Source organism: Anser cygnoides, chromosome 12, assembly GCF_040182565.1.
Source record: "Anser cygnoides isolate HZ-2024a breed goose chromosome 12, Taihu_goose_T2T_genome, whole genome shotgun sequence".
Classification (NCBI taxonomy): domain Eukaryota; kingdom Metazoa; phylum Chordata; class Aves; order Anseriformes; family Anatidae; genus Anser; species Anser cygnoides.
This window is the reverse complement of record NC_089884.1, coordinates 16554488-16575191: the sequence shown is the minus strand read 5'-3', so window position 1 is coordinate 16575191 and position 20704 is coordinate 16554488. Positions and strand designations below refer to the sequence as shown.

Genomic DNA, 20704 nt, shown 5'->3' with positions numbered 1-20704 from the left:
AACCCTTTTGTTCTTAATTCGTGCATCATTTTGCATTGCTTCTATTAACTAGCAGTTTGTATAAAAACTTGCCTACTTTCTTCAAAGTATTATTGATTGAAACTATAATGTCACATTCTTAGAGTCTGTTTAAATCTGAAGTTTATTTTTGCCTTAAATTATCCCCCATGCACACTTACTATCGATGAATAGCTAGTCTGGTTGTTTTTCTTGTGGTAAGTTGACTGTTTTATGCACAATTAGCTTCTACAGAAGAATGGTCTGATGCTCATTCTTTGATGTTTACTGTATTGTATATATTTTACAACTTCTCTACCTTACTAAAATATTTCTCAAATAGTTGTTAAAGTATAGAAACATCTTTTACCAGAGACCAGCCAGACCAAGGCTTGAATTTAACAGGAAGAAGGTTCCTGTGCTGCAATCATACCGTTACTTCATTTCTGCTCTGCAGAAGCCAGTATGACCACAGGATGTTGGGGTTTGGTCTATCCGCAAATTTTTCTTTTCCAGCTGGTTACTGCAGTATACTGCAACCAGCAGTGGTTTTTCCTAAACAAAAATATGCTTTCTGTGTAGCTCAGTATAATAAATTTTATTAATATAAGCTATTCTACTTGGATTTTATTTCTGTGATGGTCAGTTCTTTAAAGGGGATTGCAATGTTTTCAAATGTTAGTGGCTGTTTGTTAACTGACTGTTGTGATCCTGCTGTCACTATTTATGCAGTAGGTTTACAAGTCAATCCTATGTTTAAACATGCAGTGTCCTATCAATTTGTACTGTGGCAAGGAAAGGAGGATACCTGAAGGTAATCTAAGTTTTTGAAGCTTAAACAGAGGGATGAGAAGAAATTACTGTCCTAGACAGGATTTCTTTAATACAGTATAACATTATTTCTCCAGTTGGAGCTTGTTGTCCTCAGATACTTGCAGAAACAAGAGTGGAAGATAGAGAAAAAGCTGAGTAGGCAAAATGCTGCGATAAATAAGCTTGATCAAAGTGGAGGAGAAAAACATGAATAAAGAAACAAGCTATTAACAATCAAATCAGAGTTGATCAACAATTTGACTAACAAGATCTAATAATCTTTCCTCTTACTGTTTTTGAATATCTTCTTAATTTTCATATTACTGTTGTTTAATGGAGATAGCATATTTTGCATCTTTCACTGAGATTCTTGAATTGGACAAGAACATACAGCTGTTCTGCTGTTTACTGTTTCAACTGCTGTTGAAATACTGATGCTTTCTTAAGGGAAATCTATTATGTGTCAGTTTAGTTCACCCACCCTCAAATTATTGATCTGTGTTTGCTTCTGAATGCTAAAAATAAAAGCATCAAATGTTCCTGTGAAAAGCATTAGGGAAAAAAAATAGTCTAATTGGTCCAAAATAGGATTTGGCTACTTCTTTACCCTGTGGTTCACATGCTTGATGTATTCCATCAGATGCTGGCCATTGATTTTAGATAGAGCTGAAGTATTGCTTAAAAAAACCCTGAAACTTGCAGTTCATGTTGAAGGAAGTTTTTGGTAAAGCCTCTTAGTTTTATTCTACTCCATGCAGAAGAGAAGATCAAATCGTCAAGTTAAACGGAAAAAGTATGCTGAAGAAGGAGAAGGAAAGCAGTCAGAAGAAGAAGCTAAAGTTTCTGTGAAAATCAAAAAGAATTCAGCTCCTTTACCTGCTGAACAGCCTTTACAGTTATTTGTGGTAAGTAAAATCTACCTTGGTCAGTAGTAGGAACTGCCCAGTTGTCTCAAGGAGTTCAGTGAATAAAGCTCAGAATTATTATTACTAATCTATAGTTTATTCAATGTGACATCTTGACAAGGTCCTAAGAATTGAAATAAATGACTTAGAACCATTTTCTTTTTCTGTTAAAAGCATTTACTGACTTAACTGAAGTTAGGGATAAGTGTAAAGGTAAGACAAAGGATAGGTATGACTGGAGTCACGTGTTATACTTTGTTGGTACAGGATAAAGCTGTGCACTACTGTTGTTATGACTTCCCAAAACATAAAATTAATTGAGCCTATGGGGACCTCCGCTTAGCAAGATTTTAAGAAGGGTGCTCCTTTCCTTCCTCATTCTCCCCTCAGGTTCACACTTTACTGTTTAACTTGTGCCAATTCTGGCACTTGAACTTGGAGTTGAACGATTCCAAGTAAATAAAGTGGCAGGAAATAAATTTAATAAAAGTGTTCTTGAGACAATTGAAAGAATGTCCGAGCTGTAAGGGAGATACTATGGTTGGGAACAAGTCGGACAGGAGGGAGGTTGACCTTAATGGAAGCAACCTTTAAACATGGGCTCACTGTCTCTGGAACCACAGCTTGAGCGTTAGCAGAGCTAAATAATCCACTGTCTTTCTCACACCTAAGCCCTGCTGGAATTCACAGGCATGACCTTGTCTGATTCCACAGCATAGTTCTGTTATCTGTGTTCAGAGTGAATCTATGCTTGATGTATTATGCTACAAGGTTTTCACTTTACTAATTTTTAACCTGTCTGCTAGAGTTCTTGCTTCTCCATCTCTGTGTAATGAAGCTCAGGGTATGTTCACTGTATCAGATTAATTTAACGGGGCATACAGAGTGAGTCTGTTTCTGGAAAGCATCAGAATCACTGTTGCTTGCACAATAAGTGTGTATGGCAGGTGAGCACTGAGTCGTCTGGTCTTTGGAAGATGAACTGAACTTTTACTTACATTTCTCTCTGGATAGATATTGACCTTCCTTTTAAGATAAACATCTGGAAGTTAACCTCCTGCATCCTAAGAAAAATATTTTGGTTTAGTATGGGAACATATTTTATTGGCCTAAATAGTAGTAATAAAATATTAATCTAAGATAAAGACAATCATCTTCATCTGCCTTTGCCTTTCCGTTAAACAAATGTCTATGTTGAAGGAGTAATATTCATTGTACTTTAAATTTGTCTACCAGTATGGTAGAGACTGCTACTGATAAAACTCCTATTTGCCTTCGCTGTTGATCTTTTAACAAGCCACTGGTGCTGATGAAGCCTTTAAGCCTGATCGGTTTGAAGAGGGAGCATTTACTGCTATTTATAATGATGTCATGGGTTTTCTACATTTGTAGGAGAATCCAAGTGAAGAAGATGCAGCAATTGTAGACAAAATCTTATCCTCTAGGATAATAAAGAAAGAAGTAAGTGATTGTCATTGGATGAAATTGCATATTTGAAAATGGGTTTTGCTTCAGCATTTTACAACTCCCTGAAATTTCTGTTCTAGATATCTGCAGGGATGACTGTAGAAACAGAAGAGTTTTTTGTAAAATACAAGAACTAGTAAGTATTAGAGTTGTTTCACTGAAGCTGTTGACTAAAGTAAGGACCATATTCATGTACTAAAGTTTTGCGTTATTTGAAGATTACTTGTGAACGGTTTTCTCTTTTTCACATTTTTCTTTGTGAACTTAAAATTTTAAGATTTTCTTTTATTTTACCTACATGACTAATTTTATTGGATTCTTGCTAACGAATGTAACTTAGGTGTTTCTGGATTCACATGTTTTTGGAGTGTCAGGTACTCTAAGAGACCTTTATTTAACTTTATTTAAGTTCATGTTAAATGTGCGTGATTTTCTTCTCAGATCACTTGAAAGAGATTTAGGAATCCATAGAGTTCTTTGGATATGCCACCTTAACTAGATGCTGTAATATGATTATTTGGAAGAATAAATCTTTAATCTTTACAGTGAATTCTGTCTTAAATGATAAAATAGTCTCTTATTTGAGTGAATTTCTGGTTTATGAACTATATTATTTGAACTGTGTGTTAAAAATAAATAGTAAGCTTTGGCTTACACTAGTATATTAACGTTAATCTGTGTAATTTTAGCTCTTATCTCCACTGTGAGTGGGCCACAGAACAGCAGCTTTTAAAGGATAAGAGAATCCAGCAGAAAATAAAACGGTTCAAACTAAGGCAAGCACAAAGAGCTCACTTTTTTGCAGATGTGAGTATGAAATACGCAATTAAAATAAGCTGCTTTTTTCCTTGTCAAAATTGTGATTAATATTAGTTTTTAAAATACAAGAACTGAATGCTGAAAAGTGAAGTTTAGCCATCAGGACTGGGTGTTGGGTTGCAGCAGGAGGTGGCTTGTTTAACATAATTCTAAGAGCAACTCTCCTGGAGTCACTGAGCTAACCTGACTTGCGTGTTTTAAATAGAGGATTATTTGGGTAACTACTTAAGTGATAAGGAGGGAAGGGATATTTTAGCATGGCGAGGTTCTCTGCTTCCAAGAGAGCACTTCATGCCTAAATGAATCTGTATAATGTCAGATCCTTCTTCAGTGCCAGTTGTCTCTTGAAAAGGGTGACGGCAGGGGAGAGCTGCAAAAGCCTCAGTTCATAACTATCGAATTCATACATACCCAATTGGATTTTGTGTATGATGAGACCAAGTCTCAGCATATGCCAGCTTTTTTTGGCCTCTCACCTAATTTTATTAATCTTGCATTGCAGATGGAAGAAGAACCTTTTAATCCTGACTACGTTGAAGTAGACCGGGTATTAGAAGTCTCTCTCTGTGAAGATAAGGACACTGGTGAGGTAAATATATCCTAAAGCAAATCTAGAAGATGCACCTCTGATAATTGTATTTCTAGCAGGTTTCAGAGTAACGTTTCCATGATTTTAAGCTTTGAAGATAAATTTAATGAGCCATGTCAGTCTTATCATTTCCTATGCTAGTCATGTTTTTGGAATAGAAATCACAAAGTATAATGGCTCCTCTTTTTATTAGTATTAATATATAATAGTAAACAAAGCTTAGGTGGTTATTGATATAAATGCAAGTTTTGGTAAGAACCATGTGAGTTCCGACGAAAGACTGATCCCATGTACAGTCATGTCTCTGATAGTGATGAGGGATCACTGCTGGAAAAATCACAAGAAGGCAGGCCATAAATATGTCCAGTGGTGGTACCTTCTTCCTCTCTAACTCCATCCCTATCCTTTTGACAATCAGTGATTTAGAGGTTTTTTGATAGCCACCAGTGTGGCTATCAGTGAACCTTTTTCTCTGTATTTATCAGAACCCTTGTTACCCAGTGTACCTCTTCTGGAAAGCTATTACAGGCCAAGAATGCAAGTTTTAAAAAATCAAAAAGGAAAAACCCATCAAGCAAATAATGTGCCAAAATTCAGAAAGGGTCTGAGTGACAAGCAGAGACCAAAGACTGGTAAATTTGTCTATTTAAGGGTGTTGGAATAGCTGTGATAACTTAATCTGTTCTTTCAGATAGCAAACTGAGCAGACTTTTAAACAGTGATTTCTGCTGTAATCTTAAAAGAAGGTTGAGAGTTAAAATTACTTCTCATTGTGTGCAGCAGATTTGACATTATTATGCTTTTAGAAAACAATGTTGTTCCCCCACACTTTGCCCCGAAAACTTTTTATTTAGCTTCTAAATCTTCACTTACTGATTCAAACTAAATCATCTGCCTTGGTTCCATTTTTTGAGACTTTTCTTAAATTTTTATCTAGGTCTGCTGGGAATAAAAGCTTTCTATTTTATATAAGAGATCTCTGGTTCAGGTGCACTCTCGAGTGCTTTGTTTTAGGCTTAGGTAGCTCGATATGGAGAGTAGAAGACATATTCCAGGTGGTACCTCTGTGTTAAATTATTTTTTTCTGTTTCCACAAATATCACACTGTAGTAATTTGTCTTCCCACAGACTGAAACTTACTTGTGGGAAAGTGGAATTGAAAAGTACTTCGGGGGTCTACACCAAGTAGAAAAGTATGAGAAGCCAAGGATAAGTAGATTAGTTAAAAAGAGCCTACACAAATCACCGTAAAAAGTATCAGAAATGTGTTTTTGTTTCTGGGGTTGTCACCTAAGTTAGGTCCTCGAATAGTAAGGTATATTAACTAAGGTATATTAGTGTGTATATTAAATTAAAAGCTGATAACATTCAGAATTTTCTTCTGCAGCCTGTTATTTACTATTTAGTAAAATGGTGTTCGTTGCCATATGAAGACAGTACGTGGGAGCTGAAAGAAGATGTAGATCAAGCAAAAATAGAAGAATTTGAACAATTGCAAGCTTCCAGGCCTGACTCAAGGAGATTGGTAAAATTATACCTAATTTTCTCGTCTGTCTTGGCAAATTGGATTTGATTTTCCTGACTGTAAACTTCTGTGTTTAAAATGTAAGGCTTATTGACAATCTGTGTAAAGGATCTGTGTGCCTTGTTAGCTAGGAATAATAATGTTTTCAGGTAGGCATAGATAAATATCTAAATTGTTACTCGGTTTAAAAAAAAATAAGTTTTCTGTTTAGCAGAAAATACAAAGTGTTAGAACTTGCTGAGTTTTTAACTGAGTGATGAACACCACATTGAATCTGGCTATTACAGAATCTAAACACCATTAAGACGAGGAGAGAACAGAATAAAATGAAAACATCCTCTTGCGAAGAACGGTTAAGTCTTGTGCTTCAACACTGAAGGAAATTGGCAAACAGGCCTATCAAACAGATTCCATAATTGCTTCCTGCTTTTATTTTTCCTCTTTTAATCGAGGACTAGCTGAAAGGAAGAAAAATACTTCTAATGAGGAAATTCATGCTGTCTTTAAATTATCAATCTTCTGTCTCAGAGGAGGAGGGGGAAAAAATACTTGTTCTATTTAAAGTCCTGTGTTATTGGTCATAGCTTACTTGTATTTAAGGCATATCCAGTGTGTTGTAGTATGCTTGTTCTAATTTATTTTACGTATCTGAATATGCACAGGATTTTCTTTTACAGGCTTTGGATTTTATTTTTATCTTTTCTTTTATGTTCATATAATGACAGAGGTCATGGTTAACCTCTTCAGATTACATTCATTTCATTTTTCTAACATTTATTTAAAATCCTGCCATTTTGGCATGCGGGAAGAAGGGCTTTATACAACTCTGTTACCGTATTTGGCTTGGGGAGAAAAAAGATGATTAAAGCGCAACCGTCCAACCGATAGGCATCTCAGCATCAGCAGCAAGCGTTTTTTGTCCCAGGCTCCGGCACGTACAAGGAAGTATGTGCTGACTGCAGCCTTGCGAGCGGCAGCACGGCCGCTCCTGGGGCTGGGCAGCGGCCAGATGGCTGCTCGTGCGCGAGGGGAGGAAGCCGCAGCTGCTGGGGAAGGACAGCCGCTGCCGCACGGGGACGTGGGGGCAGATGCTGCTGATGCTGGCAACAGGCGCACAAATTGCACGTCTGCAGTTCAGATTCATCAGATAAGGCCGCATCAGCGTAGAGTAACAGCAAGCTTTTAGAAATCCTGAGCAATGTCAAAAGCACAGCTGATCAGAGAAGCTCTTAGGAAGAGTATTTTGCTTGAATTTGAGAGTTTATTCACACTGAAACTTAGAATCTACCTGAAGAGAGTCTTCTGCTGCAATCCCACCTAGTAGCAGTTTGTCTTTACTCAGTTGCCTTCTGTGAGCTAGTTGCCACCCTGTTGAGCGTCCAAGCTTGGAGCTAGTCTATGCAGCCTCTCAGCTGTCTTCTAGTTTGCTAGGGCGATGAAGATAATGCACCTTGATACGGTTACAGGTCTGTTGTGTCATGTCCACGGTATCGTGATCCTGCCTGTGCTGATGCTGTCTTTCATCCGATCTCGTGGTGAAACTGATTCAGGGAACTAAACCTCCCTGTATTTACACAACCCTTTTGTATTCTTGGCATTGGCTTTCTGAACTGGCTGACTATGCGATCAAACCGTTATGGATGACCAGGGCAAGTTCTGAAAGGAATGGGCAAGATCATAGTTAACTCTGTAGACTGCCCAAGCTATTTCAGAAGGACAGTTTCAGAATCCAAAGTTACTCAGACTCTGGGGATCTTGAGAAATATCACCTCAATATTCAGGTGGCTGTAGTTGTGGGACAGCTCTTCTTAGAGCTTACCAAGTCAAACTTCAAAGATTCTTACGAGGTTCTCTGAAGGCTCATATGAATGAATTAGTGTTTCAAATTAGCAGGGCCGAGCTATTTGTATGTTTAATTTTAGAAATCAATTGCTTGATATTATAATCTCAATTCAAAAAGTATTAATTTAAATAAATAAAGTATGAATTTCAGGTTTCAGCAAACTACTTATTAGCAAGTAATTTCAACAGTGACACTATCCCAATTTTAAGATTGAATAATTACATTGTAAATCTCAGCTGTTAGACTCAAGAAGTAGTGGGTAGAACTGTTTTAGGGAAAATAAAAAAAAAAAAAGTGTGCCAATTTGCATGTGTGTTTTTCCGTTGAAGGACCGACCGCCTCCAAACTCCTGGAAGAAGATAGAACACTCCAGGGAATATAAAAATGGCAATCAGCTCAGGGAATATCAACTGGAAGGACTTAACTGGCTTCTATTCAACTGGTACAACAGGTATATTCATAGATCTTTTCTAATGCAAATTTTAAATATGGGGGTGAATAAGTGTTACAGGGTTGAATACTGTTTTGACTAAATATATCTTAGCTTCTCTGCTCACAGCTAAAAAGGTGTAACTGGAAAAAGGGAAATTTTCTTCCTTTGAAATTGGGTATACAACTATGTTTTTATCAATAATGGCAACAAAAAACAAATCGTAAAAGAGCAAAACTAACCTAACTGAAAATAAATTTTCAATAGCTGTAAGGAATTATTTAAAAAAAAAATTATTTAAAAAAAAAAAAAATAAAAAACACCTTCCACCAAAGTACAAACTTTGAGAATTTTTGGAACTGGAATATAATTTTTTGTTAATCTCTATCAAAATACCCAAATAAAATTACTTCTTAAAGGTTTAAAAAAAATATATAGTCTCACTGCTGCACTTTCGTCTTGCAAAATATTTTTTAGAATTAATATATGTTTCAAATATAGTTACCTCTTTTCAAACATAAGACTAGTAAATAATTATTCCCTTATATTAGAAGCTAATTTAACTTTCGTTCATAAATACGGTACTGTATTAACTGGAGTATAAGTGCTTTCAAGATTTTTTCCAGAAGCATGTCTCTGTATCTAATTCAGATATCTATTCATGCATTGTCCTGCTTGCTTTCTTTTCAAAGCATCTTTTGCATGTCCTTTAGAGGCAATGTCAGTGAGCATACCATTTTATGACATAAGTTCTATGATCTGCAAAAAAAAAAAAAAATAAAATAAAATTGTCTTAAACTCCGCGTAAGGCCCTCCATAGCAGTGTGAGCACCTATGCAAACAGTGAAGGGCTGGAATACATGGCTGGGGGTGAGCAGCTAGTGGTTCTTTGCATAGTAATTTGGTTATATGCATCTGTCCCAGTTTGGGAAACGTGGGGGAAGTTTGGCTGTGATGTTAGGATGTCCTCTGTTAATGTGAGGGTAGCTGGGATACTTGGCATCTGTGACTATTACGGAATCTTCATTGATTTGTAGCAGACTTGTCAAGGTGAACATACATATAGGTAATCCAATTAATTTAAATTCCTTTAACTGGGACAGATACAGTCCCAGAAGAATATTTGGGAGTAATTTTCTAGGAGAATGTCACAGAACATTCCATTCCTAAGGTTTTGCCAGTGCTAAACAGAACTGAAAGCTTGTGGTTTTGTGTGCCAAATTCATTCTTTGGCCTTAAACAGGGAACATTTAGGAGCATCTTTTGCAGTACCTTGATTTCGAGTATTGTTTTAAACTGGTGTAGTTGAGCTTTGCTTTTATATTTTTATCCATTTGAGTAACAGCTTGAATACTGTATCTTCTTTGACCTTAATAACAAATAAATATATCTTACTTTCAGGCGGAATTGCATTTTAGCGGATGAAATGGGTCTTGGCAAAACCATTCAGTCAATTACATTCCTCTATGAAATCCTCCTGTCTGGTATAAGAGGGCCTTTTCTGATCATAGCTCCGCTTTCCACTATAACAAATTGGGAAAGAGAATTCCGCACGTGGACTGACCTTAATGTTGTAGTGTATCATGGAAGTATGATCAGCAGGCAGATGATTCAGCAGTATGAAATGTACTTCAGGGACTCCCAGGTATTGTAATGTTGCTCACGTTAACTATCTTACCCAAAGACTGCCTCTGGTAGTAGGAATGAAAAGTACGTTTTACGTTATCTGTATATAGACTTAAAGAAAGTCATTGTACATCCCATGTTGCGTTTTAAAGCTTTTTGCTTGCCTAAATCTTTAACATATGCTTACTGAATAAGTTTTGTGAAAGTGGTTGCAGCAAGATACATGTTGTTTCAGTATGCTGAGTGATTTTGCAATTGAATAACAGTAATGCTGATACACGTGTGGAGATTAAAGTGTATGCAGATGGTTGCAGTTGGGCCCTGAATGTGAAGAGCAGTATGAACAAAAATACAGCCGATTAAGCTCTGTTGCCTTTATGTAGCTGTTAATTTCCTTTCCCTACTGTAAGCTAGCCTTGCCCATGTACAGTTTGCTTTTGTCTTAATTACTTTACATTAATTGATATGAGAAAGACTTGAAATCTGATTTTTTAACGTTTTTTTCCTTGTCTATGTATTCTGCATAGACAAATGTTTTATTTTTAAAAAAACAAGGCATTTATATAAAATTGATAAGGCTGAAAACATTTTTTTAAGCAGTCCTAGATATTAGATACTAAAATTAAGTCTTGTTTCTCTAGGGAGTTACTGTATGCTAACTGTCTTACTAAAGGCTGTCCATATTCTTTATCAGACCAGTGGAGTAAAGCAAACTAGATAAAGTGTTTGCTTAATTGTCAGCTGATATTTTTATTATGTAACTGTGTGATGGTTAAATGTATTACTGCCATATTTTTACTGACTATTTTTTTTCTGTTAGAGAGTGTCTTTCAGATTTTCACAGATTTAGAAATGTAGTATTGTCAACAAGCACCTTCAAAGACATTTTTATTATATGGGCTATATCAGTAATTTTGAAGTGGTTAGAACTTGATTGTTGGTTAGATAATATTGAATTCCTGGTGGTGGATAATTGTTAATATTAATTGAAGTGTTAGATAAACGTGTATGGGATGACAAAATGTTCTATAATGTAAGAACTAATGTCTGGCTTGGGATAAAATTTCAGCGACAAAATCTTTGAAATGAGTAGATTCAAGATAATATAACAAGTTTTGTGTTGATAAATCTCTATAGGGGCGTATTGTTCGAGGTACCTACCGATTCCAAGCCATTATCACAACTTTCGAAATGATTCTTGGTGGCTGTCCAGAGCTAAATGCAATTGAATGGCGATGCGTTATAATTGATGAAGCACATAGGCTGAAGAATAAAAATTGCAAACTCTTGGAAGGACTAAAATTAATGAACCTTGTGAGTAACTTTATTACTTTTATTTTCTTTTGTTGTTTGATTCTATTTGTTTCCTGTACAAATAGTTATGTATGGTGTGAGTATAAATCACAAGCTTGTTTATCTGTCAAAAAGAGATCTTGAGCAGTCTTTCTATGGAAATATCTGTTCCTGATGCTCTCTTCAAATGTCTGTATTTTTGAAACCTGATACTGGTATGTTTCTGATGGAAAAGAAAACGTGAAAAGCTCTAACCATAAGCAGAGTCTATTCCTGATGATACTGTTCTATTCCCTGTTTTGATTACAATGCTGACTTCATTTAATATGGTCTTTGTAATATTAAAATGTTTTTAATGCAAATATTTGTTGATTAATGTTTAAACTATCTTGTAGCTTCTTAAAAACAAGTTAGTTAACAATAAAAGCAAGCAATGCTAGGAATAAATTCCTGTTATTTGTTAAGGTAGAGTTGTCTAATACTGTAGTTCAGATTTTGCTTGATACAATGGAAGATTTTAATAACGCTACCATGAATCTTGAATGTATGTTTTCTGTAGTATGGAGAGCGGGGATTATATGGGTGAATATTACAGGGAAAAGTTGAAGTATTCAGTCATTTATTACACATAAAGGAAGACAAAATTTAAAGAAAAGCTAGTTGAAAATACCATTCTTCTTCTATGGATTCTTTTATCTGTATTGCCTTTGTACTTAGTGACACACAGAGCTGGTCATGTCAAGTTATGACAGTCAGACTTGACAAAAAAAAACTTCTAGCAAGTGTTTGCACGTAAATTATGAGACTTTTTTGTTTCCTTTTATAGGAGCATAAAGTGTTGTTAACTGGTACACCACTGCAGAACACAGTAGAAGAATTATTTAGTCTCCTTCATTTTCTTGAACCATTGCGTTTTCCTGCTGAATCTACCTTCATGCAAGAATTTGGAGACCTTAAAACAGAGGAACAGGTATTGGAAGTTGAATTAGTTTGTTTTGAGTTTCAGTATTTGAATGGGTGATTTGTAGGAGATACTTTGGTTTTGTGTAGGAACCATTATTGGTTTTCCCCAAGCCCCTTCCTGTGTATCATCTCAGGTGTTTTTTATCATGCATGTAATATTCCTAAATCACACAGGCAGAAGAAAGTAGTTAAGTATAATATTTTGAAGTTATTCTAAGTATTCTTAGAATTTATTCTAAGTTATTCTGAAGTTATTCTAAATTATACTTCTAAGGAGGGGGAGTGAGAGAGCGGTTGTGGTGGAGTTCAGCTGCCTAGCACGGTAAAACCACTACAATCTTGTAAGTATAGCAGGTAAATAGGGAGAATAATAAAAACTGAAGCTTTCTGGCTTTGTAGACAGTTTGCAAACAAATGCTAAAAAGATGCTCTTCTTCTTTGAATTACATCAAACATTTCTTTAGTAATTTAAAGTTTAAAAATAAGACTATATTCTATCTGGAAGATACTTCATATAAGTCTAGAAATGAAAAGTGATACTGAGTTCAAATTTTTTCCCCAATAAACTTGATTCATTCAGGTTCAGAAACTACAAGCTATCCTGAAACCCATGATGCTCAGACGGTTAAAAGAAGATGTAGAAAAAAAGCTGGCTCCTAAGGAGGAAACTATAATTGAAGTAGAACTAACTAATATTCAGAAGAAATATTATCGAGCAATTCTGGAGAAAAATTTTGCTTTCTTATCCAAAGGAGCAGGGCAAGCAAATGTACCAAATCTGGTTAACACTATGATGGAACTCAGAAAATGTTGTAATCATCCTTATCTCATCAAAGGTATATACTTTTCTACTTTTATTGAAATTATATAACAATTTCTGCTGGCAATCTTTGACATTTTTGTCAGACTTCTGAAGTACTGGATTAGGAGGAAACGTTCTTTGACAGATGTAAGGCAAAGTTGTGAGGCAGTTGCATATTTGAGATGTGAAATGGGAGCTTGTTTTTTTTTTTTGTACAATTCCACAGAACATATAGAACTGATTACTTTATGAAAGTGTTACTTCCCTTTGAAAGCAGTATGAAGGAATGCTTCGAAAGCGAACTTTTGAGGTTTTACTACTTGCAATAGATATAGTCTGTTTTGGTGTTTTTTGCTTTTGTTGCTTGTTTTGGATGTCTTTTCCTGCTTGCAAGAAAATACACCTTAAGTTTTTGCTATGTTTTCAAACATAGTGGGACTTCAGAAAAGGTCTTCAAAATACTGTTCTTAAGACTCATGTCCCACTTCAAATATTACAGAGGTAAATGGACTTCTGTTTTGTTTTTTTAAATTACTTTTTTACACAACAATTGAAGGAGTTGTATTTTTGATTTTGCAATTTGGGGTTATTCATCTAATTTTAGATATGTTTTTCTGTGTTCTGCTTAAAAATACAAGACTTCTTTTCAAAGAGCATAGAAATAAATCTTCTTGTTAGACTTCAGATCCATCCAGAACTCTGTTCTGTCTCCTGCAGTGGCTAATCGGGGACCTTTAGAGTACAAGCATTGATTTTGGGAACTTATTCTTCTACGCATATGGAGATATTTGTGTAGGTATGCCAGTAGACACAGACATTTATTCTTTGATAGGTGCTGAAGAGAAAATCCTTGGAGAGTTTAAAGAAACTTACAGCCCAAGTGCCCCTGACTTCCATCTACAAGCAATGATCCAGTCTGCTGGGAAATTAGTTCTTATTGATAAACTTCTTCCAAAAATGAAAGCAGGAGGCCACAAGGTCCTTATCTTCTCTCAAATGGTGCGATGCCTTGATATTTTGGAGGATTACCTTATACATAAAAGGTAAGATACTGCATGCTCTGTCTTTGTAGTATATTGATGTCAGTGGACATATTTTTGGATATTGTGGGGCTAACAATACAGCATACCAAAGATAGGAAGGTTGGTGGGTTTTTTTTTTTTGCGAATCACTAACTTACTATGTGATGTCATATCAGTTGTTCAGCAACAACTGGACAACTTCACAGAGAAACTGAAGAGAGCTGGTTGAGTAAATCTTCAGTTAGTTGCTTTTTCTATTAAACATAATTATAATTTAACATATATCCACACTGTTGGCGTTACCTATCAGAAACCAATCAAATTCAAGCTCAACACTGCTCATCCAACCTCCAGGAAGCATATAGTATGTTCTTTACATCATGTTGACCTTGGACCTGACAGGGGTAACACAGTTCCTTACTACAAACTAGTAAATAACTGGAGGTTTAATTTCTTTATTAATGTCAAAAATGGGCTTCCTGTCTTGCGTAAATTAGTACTTCTTTGAATTTTGCAGCAGAACGGAAAGTCAGTTTGTTTACTGCCAGACATAATGCAGCTCCTTAGATTGCCTTGTGCTGTCACGTGTAATAGCACCCTTTGGTTATGCTGTCGACTCCACAGAAACTAAGCACTTACAGATGTACATGACTAAGTACTACACATAAAGCCTTAGCATGTAAAATCTGCCCTTAAACTCAGTTACAACCAGTAGCTGCTATATCAACCTGAAAAATGAAAAAGGTTCTGGTTATTTGTTAGAAATTAAATACTGTTTTAAAATGTATATTTGTCAGTAAACTGCACAGTAATACAGAGTTAACATGTTACAAAAAAAAAAAGGCATGCCTTCATGCAGTGCAATGCTGGAACGTATACTGGAAATTGTTTGTAGATTACTAGTATCTCTTTTTATCTTAATTGTATATAAATTACATGATTCTTTGCTTTTTCTTTCATCAATCTAGTTACTTGAACTGAGCTTAACGTTTTGTATTTTGTATGTGTGCACTTTAATACACTAATTGTAATTTCATAGTGGTGCTTACAATTCAGTATGAAACTATTCATTTTTTATAATAATCTGGCAAGATTTAGATTGGTGCATCATAGGTTCAGGTACAATCTTCTGATATCCACAGAAGCTGCAGCTCGCTTTATGCTGCTGTTTGATTAGAAATGTTAGAGTGCACACATGATTAGACTTACCAGAATTCATGACTGTAGGAGATGGCTGCCTGCCAAATAGCCTGTGGTCCTGTGGATTATCTGCTGTCCCATTTTATGGCTGATTAGAAGAAAAATGGTTGTGAAGCTCTTTAACTAGATACAGACTCGGCATCTTAACTCCATGTACATTTAGAAGTATTTGCTCCCTTTTTAAGCAAGACAGAGAGGGTCCATTTCATTTCCAAAGTTTTACAGGGGTCTTGGTAATTATCAAAGGTAACGGAAGCAGCAATTACTTTGGGCTTCTGATTTTGCCACTTTCAGTTTAAGTAGTCATAGATTCATTGATGCCTTGATAAAAGATAGTGAGAGGTGCTGTGAAGTCGTTTTTGTTCTATTTCTCTTGGTCTTGCCAGAATCGATGTGCAGTTTGCTGAATGACAGCTAAGTATTCCTTTGTGCTGGTTACTTGGTTACCCTTCCTGTGCTCAGACAAGTTGGTGTGTAATACAGAAGTACACTGCTTGCTTCTGTGGCCACAGGCTGAGATCCAAGAGTAGGATGGGAAAAACTTCTAGGTGCCCCCATTAGCCTTGAGTTTGTGGTGTGTATTAATGCAACTAAATGTCGTGACAATGCATATTTCCAGGTATGTATAGTCAGGTACTTGCTCTAATGGACAAAGAGCATCTCTTAAAATATTTGCCGTTAGGACTTCCTGATGTGTATTAGTACTACCGTGCTCTGTCCTGATTTCTGGTAATCAAAGTTAGTCTGTGACTTTTATTCACTGTAAAGAATAAATATGCAGGCAGATTTGTTCTAATCCCCATTTAAACTGTGAAAAACCTTGTAGTGATCTGTGTGTGTGTGTGTGACAATTTCCAGATATTTATATGAACGAATTGACGGACGAGTACGAGGTAACCTCAGGCAAGCTGCAATTGACCGGTTCAGCAAACCAGATTCGGATCGTTTTGTGTTCCTTCTATGCACCAGAGCTGGTGGTTTGGGCATCAATTTGACTGCAGCAGATACATGTATAATTTTTGATTCTGACTGGAATCCTCAAAATGATCTGCAGGTAAACTTGTTTAATATTGAGAGTGAAGACATCAAACTTGGTTGATAGAAATTTGGTCCCTCAGAATGTTCAATCTCTGTTGTTAATGTGCATCACATTTAAATGTTCAGGTTTGGTTCTTTTTCTTTCAAACTGATTAAATACCCAATACAAGAAAACTAAGTCAGTGAGTTTATAAATCTCTTAAGATTTTGATGACGTTATGAAACCAGAGGCAGCAGTGGGGTTAGATTTTGCATATATTGATTAACACACTTTACAGAAATAGAACTGTTCCATTAAAATATAATTTATAGAAATGAACAAATTTATATAACAAAACAGTGAACTAATCCAATTTAGGAATTGGATGCTGAAATTGAATACGTTCCCAAATCGCAACTTCTTTTAGGATTTTTATCTGGAGATCAGGTAACTTTGGGGTTAGCATGTCTTTTTTGTCTAGTGCTACTGGAAGATAAATACCATTCAGTAGCACATTCATCTGCATTTTATTTATTACTCTGGTTTTGGAAAAACTATAGGCACTTGACTTCTTCTTAAGGTTATATTTTCTTTTTAAGGCTGTGCTACAGCAAAACAAATTTATTGGAAGAATCTTACTTTATTCCTAGATCAATCTAAATTCTTACTGTTCTCCCTTCATTCAAAAGGCTCAAGCCCGTTGTCACAGGATTGGTCAGAACAAAGCAGTGAAGGTCTACAGACTGATAACTCGTAACTCATATGAAAGAGAGATGTTTGACCGAGCAAGTCTGAAACTGGGACTCGATAAGGCTGTCTTACAGAGTATGAGCGGAAGAGAAAACAGTGTTGGTGGTGTATGTAGACTTCCTGAATTTTCCTTTTGATTTTGTAGTCATGTGGGAAGTATTTTAAATTATAGAAGTTAAACTTTTTTTCTATTGTTTGCATCTCTGCTATGTCTTCTGATGTGAGCTAAGAATAGTAGAAATAATTTACAAGGTACTTCAGTAATAACTTATCAGAGTTTGTGCCTCTTAAGGTAAACAATGTCAAAGTTAAACAAAGGGAAAATTTTCTTCTTGTTTTCCTTTTATCTTCCTGTATTAATATAATGTGTTACTTCAATATAAGGTGAGATTTACATCTCGTGTTAAAGGGTAGGTTTTTAAACCTTATATTCATCACAGTATTGAGACTGGCCAAAACCAGAGACAGGTACTTGTATAAGTGGGTACTGTAAACACACAGCAAATTACTTTAGCTGTTAACTAGATGTATCTCTGTCTTTAATAATCTAGATTTTAAATTCAGAAATTACAAGGCACCGTTAGGTCACAGAAGCATTGGAAAGGGAAAGAAAAAAATAACTTTGGGGATCTTTTCTAGGCTTTTTTAACACCCATTTTATTTACTTAGATCCAACAACTCTCAAAAAAAGAAATCGAAGACTTGCTTCGAAGAGGTGCATATGGTGCCATAATGGATGAAGAAGATGAAGGCTCTAAATTCTGTGAGGAAGACATTGATCAAATTTTGCAGCGCCGTACTAAAACTATTACAATTGAATCAGAAGGAAGGGGCTCCACATTTGCCAAGGTAAAGAAGCAGCAAGTTTTTCTTTGATAGTATAGACCTGTAAACTTAATCGAATATTATAAAAATTTATACTTAGATAAAAGTAGACAACTTTTGTGTGTGTTTGTATGTTAGATACGTTTTTGGAGTTCTTATATATACTTACTAGCACATGCATATAGCAAAATCCAGTTTACACATACATCTTGAGTAAATGCCAGACACAAAGAGACAAGTTGTGTGCAGCTTTGGAAAAAGGCTGGGACTTGAGAGACATAATGGGCTGCAGTAACCAAAAATATTAAAAGCCTTTAGTTTATAGATTCATTCATATTCAGAACAAGGGAAAATGCATATAAGACAATTATTTAATAAGATTACAGATAGTTAGCCTTATTCTAGATCTATTTATAGCTAGGTTATAGTTTGAACCTGAGCTTTTTTTGGTTGGAGTTTGAAAAGTTAAATAATACATAAATATTTTAGGAGTAAAGATAAAAGGAGTAAAGGGGGAGGGGAGAATAAGAATATAAGGCCTTAAGAGTAACAGTGTAGAAAAAAAATTGGACAAACTCTGTTTCTGACTTGTGGTGTGTAGGCAAAAACCAATAATTTTGTGGCATCCAAAAACCTGTGCTGGAAAATTGAACAAGCAGAACAAAAAAATAAGCTTGAATCCTTTAATTTCCAAACTTGCAAAAATGAACCTGAACAAATATAAATTAAGGTAAATTAAAAAAAAAATAAATCTCACGCAGTATAATCAAATTTGGAGCATGCGTCCTTCATTAATGCAGTAATGCAATTGTTACATTTAAAGAAGACATGAAACAGAAAACTTTTTATACTGATGTGTATATTATTTTGAAATGTACGTTTATTGAGGATCTCTTACACCTTGTTTATTTCTGAGTTTAGTCAAAAAAAAAACCAAAAGCTTTCTAAAGAAGAATCAATATGAAACCAGTTATGGAACATGATTGTGACTTTCTTTTCATCACAAGAATTAGAAAATTTCATTTTTATTTACTTTTTTTTTTCCAAAAAGCAGTGTATCATTTTTTTTAAAAGGCCTTCTGAAATAAAGCTTATTCCATGCTTTCAAGCTTTGATTGTTGGTAGTTTAAGTACTCCTTTGAAATTTCCCTCAAGCGGGTACTTTTTGCATGAGATGAAATCCCCAAATGCTGATAAGCCTCTTCAAACGATTCTATTTTTTTCCATTCAAGTAATTTAGATTCAGACTTGGAAGCAGAATAATCTTGCTGCTTAATGTTGTTCTCCCCTGATGGTGCATAAAAGTTCATTAGATTTTTCTGATATATTATGGGTCTGAATTTAAAAAATGAAGGGGGAGGAGAATTTTGAGCTACTTTGCACCGTTAGTAACTTCTAAAGGCTTAACAGCTGCTTGGGAGATTTTGATGGAATAAAGTAATGCCACACTGAGGCATTCAACTCTAGAAACTTCTCATGAATGCTGTTGGTAAGATATAATAATATTTTTTTACAGGCTAGCTTTGTTGCATCTGGAAACAGGACTGATATTTCACTAGATGATCCCAACTTTTGGCAGAAATGGGCCAAAAAAGCAGAAATAGATATAGATGCCATCAGTGGCCGAGTAAGTATTTCTCTCATAATGTATCGTTTTTTCCAAGTAAGTGCTTGCTTTTGAAGTCTGAGGCAATATAAATTTTTGGTGCTTCTTTGTTTAATGCATCTATGAACCAGAGTTTGTGTGATGGTTACTTTGTGCACGGATAATCAACCAGCAGATAGGTTTAATATTTCCTAGCTCCCTGTTGTCCCAAAAAGAGTTTGGGCATTTTTGATTTTTTGTTCCAAGTCCTGGAAAAAGTTGAAACTGTGTAATTGTTCTGATTGCCTTGTTTCTTTGGCCGTAACTCCTGTTCTGGAATCTGCAAAACAGCAGACAGAGTTGTAATTACTGGTTTTACAATACTGGAAGTTGTGACTTTACATGCAAAGACATTCCTATGAAGTCAGTTTTAAAAAGGTTTCATTGAGCCTTTTTACTGATAGAGGCTATATGTCATATGTAGTCAGTCGAAGTATTCAGCTCAGATGAAATGTTCAGTATGGCTTTTAAGTAGTGTGCTGGCATCATTGCATGAAACCCTTTTTTTCTTGTTGTTGCCTTAAATACCGCAAAATGTTTTACGTGCTTTACAGGTGTTTTCCATGATGTCTTTGCAAAAGACCTATTAATGACTTTAGACAGAGGTTGTTCCTTTTTGAACTAAAGCCAGATATTTACAGAAAAATTTCCAGCTGTTTTTCTGATATGGTTTGCTTGAATTTTTGCAGAACAGCCTGGTTATTGATACCCCAAGAATTAGAAAACAAACAAGGCCCTTCAGTGCTACAAAAGATGAGCTGGCTGAATTGTCTGAAGTGGAAAGCGAGGGTGAGGATAAACCGAAACTCCGCAGGCCGTGTGACCGTTCCAATGGATATGGAAGAACAGAGTGCTTTCGGGTGGAAAAAAACTTACTGGTCTATGGGTATGGTATACATCCTTCTTTGTTCTAGGAAAAAAATAAAATTAAATTTAAAAAAATAAAAAGAGAAAAGAGGGGAAAAAAAGCAATTGTTTTTCCATGTACTAAATTGTATTTATGGGGAAACTTATATTGGTGAAGTACAGATCCTGGCCAGTTAATAAATAGGTGTTTGTATAGTGCATAGAGACTATATATATATAGCTTCCTTAATGTATCTATTGGATGTGATCCTAAGCATTTTAAGATGAATTACTTTTTGCAGAAATTCTAAGGCATAGTAAAATAC

The 20704-nt window shown here is 35.4% G+C and overlaps 1 protein-coding gene across 14 annotated transcripts in view; it reads left to right on the top strand.

The window, feature by feature from the left end:
• Window positions 1-20704, top strand: part of CHD9 (chromodomain helicase DNA binding protein 9) — a 94328-nt gene that overhangs the window by 51672 nt on the left and 21952 nt on the right. For all 14 annotated transcript variants that reach the window (XM_067004594.1, XM_067004591.1, XM_067004598.1 and 11 more), the window contains 17 exons: window positions 1569-1715; window positions 3108-3176; window positions 3263-3318; window positions 3872-3989; window positions 4504-4590; window positions 5978-6115; window positions 8288-8409; window positions 9790-10033; window positions 11152-11328; window positions 12134-12277; window positions 12851-13106; window positions 13905-14115; window positions 16153-16348; window positions 17002-17169; window positions 17732-17911; window positions 19404-19514; window positions 20222-20418. In XM_067004594.1, the coding sequence (XP_066860695.1) occupies window positions 1569-1715; window positions 3108-3176; window positions 3263-3318; window positions 3872-3989; window positions 4504-4590; window positions 5978-6115; window positions 8288-8409; window positions 9790-10033; window positions 11152-11328; window positions 12134-12277; window positions 12851-13106; window positions 13905-14115; window positions 16153-16348; window positions 17002-17169; window positions 17732-17911; window positions 19404-19514; window positions 20222-20418 (2621 nt within the window). The remainder of the gene's footprint in view (window positions 1-1568; window positions 1716-3107; window positions 3177-3262; window positions 3319-3871; window positions 3990-4503; window positions 4591-5977; window positions 6116-8287; window positions 8410-9789; window positions 10034-11151; window positions 11329-12133; window positions 12278-12850; window positions 13107-13904; window positions 14116-16152; window positions 16349-17001; window positions 17170-17731; window positions 17912-19403; window positions 19515-20221; window positions 20419-20704) is intronic.